At 32.1% G+C, this 12,351-nt stretch overlaps 4 protein-coding genes across 4 annotated transcripts; 2 read left to right on the top strand and 2 right to left on the bottom strand.

Annotated features, from left to right (window-relative positions):
* Positions 1-449: 449 nt before the first annotated feature.
* On the top strand, positions 450-1,136 carry MIC26 (Mic26p; the record flags this gene model as incomplete). Its single annotated transcript, XM_003669767.1, has 1 exon — positions 450-1,136. One exon carries the CDS (start codon positions 450-452, stop codon positions 1,134-1,136), a length of 687 nt encoding a protein of 228 aa, XP_003669815.1.
* Positions 1,137-1,654: 518 nt separating this feature from the next.
* YHB1 (flavohemoglobin) lies at positions 1,655-2,854 on the bottom strand (the record flags this gene model as incomplete). Its single annotated transcript, XM_003669766.1, has 1 exon — positions 1,655-2,854. One exon carries the CDS (start codon positions 2,852-2,854, stop codon positions 1,655-1,657), a length of 1,200 nt encoding a protein of 399 aa, XP_003669814.1.
* Positions 2,855-3,848: 994 nt separating this feature from the next.
* Positions 3,849-7,733, bottom strand: NDAI0D02560 (uncharacterized protein; the record flags this gene model as incomplete). The annotated part of the gene is made up of 1 exon (XM_003669765.1): positions 3,849-7,733. The coding sequence occupies one exon, from the start codon at positions 7,731-7,733 to the stop codon at positions 3,849-3,851; it is 3,885 nt and encodes a 1,294-aa protein (XP_003669813.1).
* Positions 7,734-8,641: 908 nt separating this feature from the next.
* On the top strand, positions 8,642-12,247 carry PHO81 (Pho81p; the record flags this gene model as incomplete). The annotated part of the gene is made up of 1 exon (XM_003669764.1): positions 8,642-12,247. The coding sequence occupies one exon, from the start codon at positions 8,642-8,644 to the stop codon at positions 12,245-12,247; it is 3,606 nt and encodes a 1,201-aa protein (XP_003669812.1).
* Between the last annotated feature and the right edge of the window lie 104 nt (positions 12,248-12,351).

Raw genomic sequence — 12,351 nt, 5'->3', positions numbered from 1 at the left:
TATATCCATAAGAAAAAGACAATTTTAGACACTAAATTCTTTTTACAATATTTCTATGTCATCAATATTAACACGATGAAATTAAATTCTTAAATATACAGGGAAATACACCATGTAGCTTAGCCCCCCCCCCCCCCATTTTTCATATGATTGTACTATCTCATAAAACGAAGGCCTTTTATAATTACAAACAGGTCCAATAATTATAACCATTAAAACTATTGTCTAAATTATGTGTTGCTATTTCTGTATGTAATAAATGTTGTTCTGCTTTTCTGTCATAGTAATTTGTCCAATGTACCGAAATTATTTCCAATCTTAGAATATAACGCCCTTAACGGAAAACTCTACTGAATCAGGAGTTTTAAATTGATTCAAGTTTAAGAGCCAGATAAAGAATGTGTATGAATTGAACAAAGAGAATCTATCAATATAACTGCCTATTAAGAATGGAAATTAACTTTTATAGAGAACCAGATTTAGTTAAAGAAGGAGTCATACCAAGTGCAGACACGATTGATTTGACTGCTGCGAAGAATGATGATACAACTCCTCAGCTAAAGATTCAAAAAAAAACTCAAGAAATACTCGGTGATAATAATCTAATTGATGGTATTTCAATTCGCAATCCAAATTATTTAAATGATTATATTCGTTCACAAAGGACGAAATTAGCAGGTTTTGTTGAAAAGACCAATGGGAAGATAAATGATGCGACATCACGATATATTGATAAAGAACAAAATATCACTACTACTATAAAAGATTTACATACAAATCCTGAGGAAAAATTACTACCTGGCTTATCATATACCGCGGTTGCATTTATGACTGGGTCAATATTAGTTAGTAAAAGGAACTTCATGCTTAGATATACTGTTCCTATGGTTTTGGGGATATCATGTTTTAGTATTGTTATGCCATGTACTTTTAACAATGTTAAACACTTAACATATAATTTAGAAAATAAATATATGCCTAATTTTACTAGAAGGCAAGATATGATTAATGACAAGATTAGGAAAAATGCCGCATTCATACGTTCATCTATGGTTAAAAATATGGATATTATTTCGAAGCCGTTTTATAAATTACAAGGATACCTCCCTAAGTGGATGAATGATACATCGAAGTGATTAGTCGTTATTTCCCTTGAAATACATGTCATATAATATTATGTATATAAATTCTTTTGAAACATGTATATTTTGTAAGAGAAAATGATTATATCAAAAAACTACGTAACGTTCCTACTTCGTGAAAGCCTAAAGAGAATGATGAGCTCACAAAGAGATAAGAACCCAGGACACGCTAATAGGATAAGGGACTTTGTATAGACTAAAGTGTATCTTTTATTTTTCTTTTTTTTATTATTAGTTAGATGATATATATATATATATATATATGTTTTATAATAATATACTTACACGTTAGATTCATAAATAGGTAATTCATTATGCTGCATTTTTTGAAACATAGATATAACAAACGCTAGTTAGTAATAGCAGCTGCAGGAAGTACTTTTTTTCTTTTGATTTTATTCATTATATTAAATAACAGCAGCAGATTAATGCAAAAAAAATTACATAATGTATAGGGTTGTTTTTTTTATTCAGGAATAGCTAGCCACGATATGCTTATTTCCGCAATTCATTTAAACCTTGATGGTAGACATCTTTGGGCCAAATGGTTCGTAATGAATCATATCAGCCTTATGTTCCAAAATACCGAAATGGTCAATCATAGTTTGCATAAAACCTAGAGAACCACATAAGTAAACATCAGCATGAGCTGGGACGTTAGCCTTTAAGAATTCAGCATCAATTGGCTTTGAAGTATTAGTCAAAACAACACTTTTCTTATGATTTGGAGCCTTTTCTAATAGAGCATTTACTTGTTTCTTGAAAGCTAAGTGACCGTCATCGTAAGCAGATTGAATCCAATAGATTGGTCTTTCTGGGTTAACAGAAATTTGCTTTTCTAACATGGATAAGATTGGAGTGACACCAACACCTGCAGATAATAAGACTAATGGGATATCATTTTGTTTGATTAATTTTTCATTCAATGCGAAATCACCAGCTGGGGCGCTTAATTTCAATTTGTCACCAACTTTAACATCCTTATGTAAAAATTCAGAGACTAACCCAACTGGATTATTATTTTGAGAAGATTCTAATTTAACACCAAACTTCAACCCACCTTGATCACTTATAGAACAAATAGAATAATGTCTTAAAGCATCGTAATGGTTATCTTGTCTAATTGGATGAGTATTAACAGTAATATATTGACCAGCGACGATTGGTAAATTTTTCAAATTAACCTTAGTAGAATCAACAGGTTGAACAGTGAATTGATAGATATCATCCGCGACTAATTCTTTGTCGACAACTGTGAATTCTTCCCAACCTTTCCAAGCAGCTTCATCGTACATTTCCTTTTCAACTGAGATGAAAACGTTAGCGATTTCACCGTATGCTTCACCCCATGCGTTAATGATTTCTGGAGTAGCAGCATCACCTAAGACTTCCTTGATGGCTTTCAATAAGTATTCACCAACGATTGGGTAATGTTCTGGTTTGATTTGTAAAGCACGATGTTTGTGACCGATTTGCTTAACATGTTCCAATAGAGGAGTCAAATCATCAATGTTCTTTGCGGCAGCTAAGACTGTGGTGGCTAAAGCGGTTGGTTGGGCACCTTTCTTTTGGTTTACTCTGTTGAAAATGTTTAGTAATTCAGTGTGTTCACCTAACATGTTCTTGTAAAAACAACGGGTGATAACAGCACCTTGTTGTTCTAAGACTGGTACGGTAGCTTTGACGATAGTACGTGTTTGTTCAGATAGCATTTTGTTGTTTTGTGTGTGTATGTGTGTTTAATTCAGGGTATGAATGATTAACTGGTTTACTTGAATGTATATATTGTAATCTGTTATTAAGATATAAAATGCAAGAGAACTGAAAGAAGAAAGATGATTATTGATTTACACGATAAAATTTGCGAGATATTTATATAAAAGTATGCTATGATGCTAGGTAAGAATATATCTGCATCAACGAATATCGATAAAATACGATTCTACGATATTAAGCAACATGTAATAATAACCTTAATAACAAGGTTTAGCTCATCCAGTTCTCGATGAAGTGAAGTGAAGTGAAGTGAAGTGAAGTGAAGTGAAGTGAGGTAAAGAAAAGAAACGTATAAGGTACATCTCGAGGAACGCCTAGTTCGAAAAAAAGGCAGATCTTACGAACGTATAGTATGGACGGTATAGTACGTGTAGTTCGAGAGTAACTTAACTTAACTTAACTTAACTTAACTTACCTTAATCAATAAGGGGAGAGAGCGTGAATGCGCTGTTCGAAAGAGAACGATGCAGCAGCAGGGAAAAGCCCCAAAGCGGTATCCCCGTGGAAGTGGAAGGCATCTAAAAGGTAGACCACATTGGAAGGCGGTTTACTGAAGTTACAGTTACAGTTACGGTATTGTTTTGTCTTTGTCCTTGCTTATTATTACTATTATTATTATTTTCATTGACGGTATCGTGGAAGCAGATCAAGGAACGTGCGACGAAAAGAAACGATACGGACCCCCTTCCCGTTTCTTCCATTCCCCGTTCCTGGCGCTATATGGACGTTACGGACCAGGAATTTTATATAGTATCGAAGGTAACCCTGTTATGAAATCAATTGTCTTTGAAGTAAACGGTTGACAGGGAATATATGTGTTACTGCTTAGATACGGCCGTGGCAGAGGCCCGATCTACCCCGTGGATATAGCCCTACCGGTACTTCCGGTTTAAGGTCTTTTTGAATTATTTAATTAGTAAGCGCGTTCTGTCAATTGATTGGCTCATCCGGACTCCGGAGTGCGTACAATACATGGGGGTTATCGGGTTTGAAGTCACAACTTAATGAAAAAATGGAATTAACACACCAATTCCAATCAACAGCCATTGACACTCTGGTCATTTTGATAGTCGCCATTGCGTCTTCGCTACTAGCATTTTGGCTTGCTTCGTTGACATGTTGACGATCATTTTCACTTTCTTGTGCAGCGTCTTTCATATTGTTATTACCGTCACCATTATAATCTGTGCCACTTTGGCTTTTAGTCATAACACGCTTGAATGCCTTGATTTGGGAAGATTTCTGAGCTATTAACAAATATTCAACATTTACTTGTTCTTTTGGTTCATCATTTTCCCCGTAGGTTCTTGGATTTAACCTCAACATATCAATACTACCATTATTACTTTCTTGAACGTTTCTCATTAGATCGGATTTAGCGAAATTCGTATTTTTCTTTAACACATTGATGTGACGTATCCCATGTGATCGTAATATTGATGATATAGTTTCCACTCCACCTGTAATATCTTGGAAAATATTCGCATTAGTGATTCCATATCTTTCAAACAATTTACCCTTTAATTGCGTCATTTCATAAATTTTTTGAGCAGGAATATCAAGATTTGGAATAAAATATTTATCAACAAATTCAACATTGAGGTTATTACTATCACTTTCGTCTCCATTGATAACACCACTTGGTTCTATTAGTTTATTATAATGATGGTTCTTCTTATCATCTTTTCTCTTGCCCTGGCGTAAAGCCTTCAATACATCATAAATGAAATTGGGTAGTAATAAATATCGTAACGGTTGGAAACTATAACTTTTCAAAAATTTGATAGTTCTTGATTTCTTTGGCGCTATAATACCATTCAATGTATTCATGTTTTCTGAATTAATTGTAAAATAAATCCTTATACCAAGTCGGTTTAACACTTTGGTTTCAAATGGAGTAATATCTTCAAGACAATTAGTTGGGATAGCATCAATGTCATATAATGGTAAATGAAGGAATGCAGCTTTGGATAAATGATCAAATAAATATCTGTCGATTTCTGAATCATCCTCAAATTCAGAGTTTTTTTTATCAGATTTTATTTTCTTTGTTCGTTTAGTCATGCTTCTATCACTATCTTCAAACTCATTGCCTTCTTTTCCCTTCGAAATTGAGTATGTTCTCTTCAATCTATTCCATTTGGCCTCTTGTTCTGTAATATGTGCATTTTCCATCTCAATGGGATATTTATCATCCATTTCTTCTTGCCTTCCGACTATATTATCAGTAATACTAGAATTTTCATGATTACTATCGTCCTTCGAAGTCAAAGGTGCCAAAGTCGGTATGGGTGTCTCGGTAAAGATATTCTTTACGCTTTCACTTATAGTACTGGCTTTGTCCCTTTCGTCCTTCCTTTCATCATGAATAGGATAGGACATGGAATAAATTGGTGTAGTTGTACTACTATTATCATTATCATCCATGGGAGGAGTGGTTTCAACCTCTAGGGATGTATTGACAACAAGCTCATTCTTAGTAGATGGAGATGGCTTTTTGAGCTTGTTCGTCGACATTATATTATTGGACACTGGCTTATCGACTGCTGCATTAGGAGGCGATGAGGTAACTATATTAGAGTGACTATGACTTCTGTTAGTATCATCGTTAGATTGATCATCTTGTTCTTCTGTTTCATTTTTTCCTTCAATGACTTTATTAGAAATGACATCATTTGAATGAGAATCTTGTGATGATGATATTACTTCCAACTCACCATCTTGAATATTTAATTGTCGCGATACATCAACATGAACATTAACAGCCATTTCATCATGTTCAATTAATGGGGCAAGAAGTTCTTGAGTTATTATAATATCTTCGTCCTCATTTATTCTGTCATGTTCTTGTTCCGCAACCTGTTGTTCTTCGTTAATAGATTCAACGATTCTTTCTTGCTTCTTTGAATTATCTTTCTCCCCTTCATATCTGAATTTAGCAACTCTTCCTGTCTGGAGACCATCATCATTTGCATCTTTAGTTATTGGTTCTACAGCCCTTAGCTTTTCAAGAGAATCATCATCGATCTCGATATCTGTTTCTTTCTCTTTATCAATGACTGATGCAACAACATTTGACTCCTTCACAATATTTTCGGCCATAGAATAAACTTCATTATTCTCGTTAATAGACTGAAGTATCCCTTGTATTTCTGTTTGCATTCCATCATCATTATTGGTGTTCTTCCCTTCATCTTTGTCGTTGATACTTGCACTCAATAAATATGTTGTCTCATTCATATGAATCTGTGCCAAAACTCTCTTAGAATGAAACTCCTGATATTTTGAAATTTGCGACTCATCAATCAATTGACCATTGTTCTTGACATAAGAATCTTCTAACCAAAATGAACTTACAATCTTGATACCACGGGCAGTTGCAATTTTCAATTTTTTATTGTTATCATGGGTTTCAATGGGATCAAATTTAGAAATTAGATGAGTGGTCAATTTTGTTGATAATTGAGGCATCGGGTTAGCATTCAATAATAGTATTAAGTTATGTATATACAATCTTTGTAATCCGAAGAATCCCGTATATGAGATATTAAATCTCGTATTTTTCTTCTTCAATGATGATGAAGATGAAGATGATAAGTGTTTAATGGGGGACCAAAAAATGTTCTCTAATGGTGATCTAAATGTTGCTTGATAATGCATATCAAGGATCCAAAATGGTGTTCCTATGAAGTTACATTTATTTTTCGCATTGGTTGAAAGGCAATCTTTATATGTTGGATCCATTGCTGTAGATGTTATTAATGTGTCTGTTCTTGGATCTGTTAGTTTTGTGGTGATTTTCCCATAATGATACCTTATTAATTTTGTAATGAATTTCTGTAGATTTATATTGAAATCTTTACTCATTGATTTGGAAACTGTTACATAAAGATTTTTAAAAATTTGTGATTTCTTACCATCGCCTGAGGTGGTATTTTTTTTAAGTTTCAATATTTGTTTCCATAAATTATTTGATTTAACCAGTGATTTCTTGAAGTCATCTTCATTCGAGTTCAATTTAAATTCTTCAATTGGGATTGTATCATTACTATTATCGTCATTATGATCTTGAAACAATATAATTTTCTGGAAAATATAGATTATATAACATGGTAAGATGAACATTATATTTGATTTCTCTTTGAATAAAGTTATGTTCTTATGGTCGTCATGATATTCCATGGAATTAATCGTGGTACAAACCATGTCATTTGGATCATTTGTAACTATTTTGGTGACAGATGTTGATAGTAAATCAGTCATAGTACCTCCCATGTATTGAATTAATTTAGAATAGAAAATGTATTCCAATTTAGTGACAGATGACTTGGAGATGTAAAAGATTTCATCTTTGAATGGTAATAATTGATTACCATCTGATGGAGAAAAGTTGTTAAATTTCAAAAATAACTTAGTGTTGTTGGTATTGGCATTATCTAGTGCTGATGATCTGGCAAGAACTTGTTCCAACCAATAGATTGATACTACGGGAATCATAAGATCATATGTTACCATTTTGTAAAATGGTAAATTAATTGTATTTGAGACAATGATATGAATTTCTTCTTGATGATGGTTGAATTTTTCTAAAAACCATTTTTTCCAATCATTGAATGTAAATTCAGGCCAAAGTACGGGGATATCATCACTATTTAAGACATGGTAATGGGATCTTGGTAAGTTTGAGATACTTTCTTCGTACCATCTGGGTTTGTTTTCTGAAGCATATGTAGTACTATCATTGGGACCGAAGTCGAGATCGAAATCGACATCGATGAATAGTATATTTAAATTTTCCAAAGCACTTCTCTCCATTTGAATATACTCTCAAGATTGGAAAATGGATGTGAGTAATACCTTCTAACAATGGGGTTGGTTCCACACTAATAGTGCCCTTGACTGTTTATATTACATAGTATTGATAAAAGAAATCTTAGAGTAGGCTAACGATTAAAGAATAGCCGCCAGTATTCTCATTCACGCGCGTTAACATGATATAATGTACGTTTCGCGGTAACCAAAGACTACACTGCCCTCTCTCGATAGAAAGTAACATTAGTCTTACCTTCTGATGAATTATAACGTCTAGCTTGTCTTCTGGAAGAGGAATCCATCGTCCCCCAGTTGTGTTGATGTCAGTACCAATAGTTTTTTTTTGTGATATTGCCCACATGTAGCAAAAAAGTTGTGTTCATAGTACTCCTCCATTATCATCGTTGTAATAGTGTTTCTACTGGAGTCATATACAAACATAGCTACTAAAGAAGAGTATATTCTATCAAGACGTGTGCTAAAGCTTACTAAACTAGAGTTTATTTAGAGTATAGACCTTATAATCTTATAATAAGGGTGCTGGGCGGCTATTTAAGATTACCCGGGCTTCCTTTGGGGAAAGCACGTGCCCTATCAATTTAACTATAACTATATTATTATTACAGTGAAGGTCAGATAATAAATAAATACATAAATATATAATGTATGAATGCATAAATGCTAAGGTAATCTTTAGACTGGTGGCAAATGAAGGAATGAACCAAAACGACTCAAGCATTTTATATATAAATACATATCATTTCTTTAAGTTGTATCGTCTCAACTTTGCCCTTAACCGGACTGCTTTTATTCGTTTTACCGAGCTTAATCATTTCAAATTCGATTGTGAACAAGGGTGATATCCAGTCTTTTATCCTAGTATCCTTTATTGATACCATCATCGAAAAGAAATGAAGTTTGGGAAATATTTGGAATCTAGACAATTAGAACTACCCGAATATAATGGCTATTTCATAGACTATAAAGCTTTGAAGAAATTGATTAAACAGCTAGCTATAACAACAATAATTCCTTCACCAAATGATAGTAACAACATCAGCTCTACCAATTTAAATGTAGATTTGGATTCTATAGATGAAAGTGTCCTATACCAAACTTTACAAGAAAATAAATCAACTTTCTTCTTTAAGATGGACAGAGAATTGGAAAAAATTAATAATTTTTATAAAGAAAAGGAACTGAATCTAACAATAAAATTTAATATATTACAATCCAAATTCAATAAATTGAAATTGAAACTAAATGAATTATCATCATCTTCGTCTTTTTCATCCTCATCCTCCTTGTCATCTGCTTCACAAATTAATTTGATAGCTTTCAAAAACTTATTCGACACTTTTATTGCATTCCAAAGGGATTTAAACCATTTCGAACAATTCATTGAATTAAATAGAACAGGGTTTTCAAAAGCTTTGAAAAAGTGGGATAAAAGATCTCATTCTCATGAAAAGGAATTCTACTTGGAAACTGTAGTATCCATTCAACCAATATTTACAAGAAATAAAGTTACCGAATTAAATGATGAAACTTTATCCATCTTAACAGAATTGAATGATTATAGCATAAATCATACAAAAGATCATGATATTGCACAGATAATGAACAATGAAACAAATCGTAAGAGTAATACTTCTACAACTCCATTAGTACCTCCCACTAATATAGATATTAATATGCATACAATACTACCACCAATCTTTAAGAATAACAATAATTCAAATAATAGCACTAATAACACAGAATCATTGGAATCTAAATTAGATGATTGGTATACTGAATTAATCAACATTTCAAAACTAAAGGATCATAATAAAAAATCAAATCAAATCTTATCATTTATTCCAAATAAAATTGAACCATCTTTTTCCAATACACGACTTTTAACTCTTTGGTTAACAAAATTGTTTAAATTATTAATAGGTAGTCCCATGGATGATGAAACTTTATCAATATTTTATGATAAGGGTAAATCATTCATGAATTTAACATATAATAATAATATTACTTCTAATAACGACTCAGATGATGATGCCGAAATATTAACAAAGAAAAATATATTCCATGAAGCAACTAGTTGCCTCTATGACAGTCGTCTATTCATTTTACAAAATGCATTATCATCATTGTCACCTTCAAAGACAACAACAACAACAACAACAACAACAACTGCTAATGAAAGAATAAACAGATTAAAGGTATTGTTAAATGCAAAAGATATTTATGAAAAGACTCCACTGCATTATGCAGCAGAGCTGGGTAAGGTATCATTCGTCAAATTATTATTAAAATCCTCATTGTTAGATAATATAGATCCATTAGATACAAATTTAAGAACTCCATTAACATTAGCAATCAATAATAACCATATTGATGTTATGGAATTATTATTAACCTTGGGAAATTCAAATCCAAACCCAAAATTATATAGTAAAATAACTAACGGTACCAATAATAGTAAGAAAAATCTATTGGTTAATCAATTCTTTTCACCAATTAGCATAGCATGTCATTCAAATAATTATGAAGCAATTAAATTATTATTAAATTATATTCCACATCAAATTAACTTGTCGACAAATTTTGATGCAAAGGGACTTGGTACATTACATATAGTTTGCAAAAATGGTGCAGATGCAAAATTAATCAAATTATTATTAGCACATGGAGCAGATCCTAATAGAATGGATGATTATAATAAATGGACTCCAATATTTTACGCTATACAGGAATCTCATCCGGTTACCGTGAAGGAATTATTAAATAATGGTGCCAGATTAAATATTCAAGATGATGAAGGTATAAGTCCCTTACATCTGGTATTATGGGAAAGTAACGTCGAGATATTAAATATCTTATTGCCTTATCTGCTGACGGAATACATACATCAACGACATCACAACAATAATGTTATTGCTCATAATACTCTCGATGATTTAGATCCCATGATTGATTTAGATGACGATTTCGACATGAATATTCATAAAGAAAAAGATCTTACACTCGACGCTAATCAAGAAGATCAAGATTTCATTTTACCGCCACCTGTTATTCCATTGAGAAAATACGGTCATAACTATTTGGACAAAAAGACTTTAATCAAAATCTCTTTCCAAAGTGATTACGATTCAATTCAATTATATAAACACAAGGAATTAATATTGTCTAAACCGGGGAGAATTACAATGACTTCAAATCTTTCTGACCTTTTACCAAGAAACATTATTTTACCTGTGGGCACCAAACATGAAGATGAAAACGAAAATGAAAATGGGAATAATAATGAAGAGAAAAATGAAGCCATCTTCCAAATTGATTCTCTTTCTGAATTTTCCATTGATTTTGAAGTTTTCCCTGCGTTTGGCTCAAGAATCATTGCCAAAACTACAGCTATTACGTCCACTTTCAATCCTATGCTTTTGGCTGATAGTACGTCATCAGTATCATTACCACTTTTTGATAAAAAACTAAATAATATTGGGAAATTAACATTCAATTATCAAATTATCTCACCTTACATTGAAAAACCATTACAAATTTCTAAATATGAACCATATTGGAAATCAACGACAAATATTAAACAAGGACAAATCATAACCTCATCTTCCTTACTTGGAGATTTTTTCAATTTGAAAATATTTTGTTTAAATGACGGAACTATTGTCTGTTCTCCCAATTTTTTCATACAAATACAAAACAGCGTTAGTTTCTTCCTTAATGACCTAACAAAATTTCAATTGGAAAACTTATTAAATTATGATATAACTGACGTACCTCAATCCAAAATCCCTAGTGTAACTCAATTAAAAGAGTTATTAGAAACAAAAAAAGTTATTCAATTTGATACATTATTATCAATAATCCCACAATGGATTCAATTAATCATTGAAGTTTGTTTCCCAACGAAGGAGGAGATGAATCTAATCCCAGTGAAAATTTCACCGCAAATCAACATTAATAAATTCATTGATAATATCTTAACAATTCTATTTAATCATGAAAGAGAGTTACGTAACATGGGAGATAATTTAAGATCATTAGTCTTCAAATCTTCAAATTGGCAAGTTTGTTCAGTTTTCAACTGGAAACAACCAAATTTCCCCGTATTACTAGAATTGAAATCATTGAGGTATAATGATTCTTTAAAACGTTTCGAAAATGATTCACCAAATTGTTTGAAATCAATGATCGTTACTAGTCAAGAGGCCCGAGAGAAGAAGGAACAAGTACAAAATAATGATGTATATTTACAATGGGATGATATTAAGATTCGTAATATGGTAAAATTCTCTAAAAATAATAATCTTTTAGGTGTCATTATCCCATTTGACGTTTTAAATCTTTGTCCATCAATAATAACGGCAATTAAAAAGAATGGATTGATGCTGATAGCATCATTGAATAGCAGGGATAAATTCATTCCAATTAAGAATGACGAGATTAATGGGATTCAAGAAAATGAATCAACAGTCCATTTCAATTCAACTACGAATTTATAAGCAAGGTGGGAGGAAAATAAGTTTTATAGACAATATTACATACATAGGCAAAGATATTATTATTTTTTTTCTTGTGAGAGTAAATAGTACATAGAATGGCACAT

Source organism: Naumovozyma dairenensis, chromosome 4, assembly GCF_000227115.2.
Source record: "Naumovozyma dairenensis CBS 421 chromosome 4, complete genome".
Taxonomy (NCBI): Eukaryota; Fungi; Ascomycota; class Saccharomycetes; order Saccharomycetales; family Saccharomycetaceae; genus Naumovozyma; species Naumovozyma dairenensis.
The sequence above is the reverse complement of the archived record's forward strand: the minus strand, read 5'-3'. Positions and strand labels throughout refer to the sequence as shown.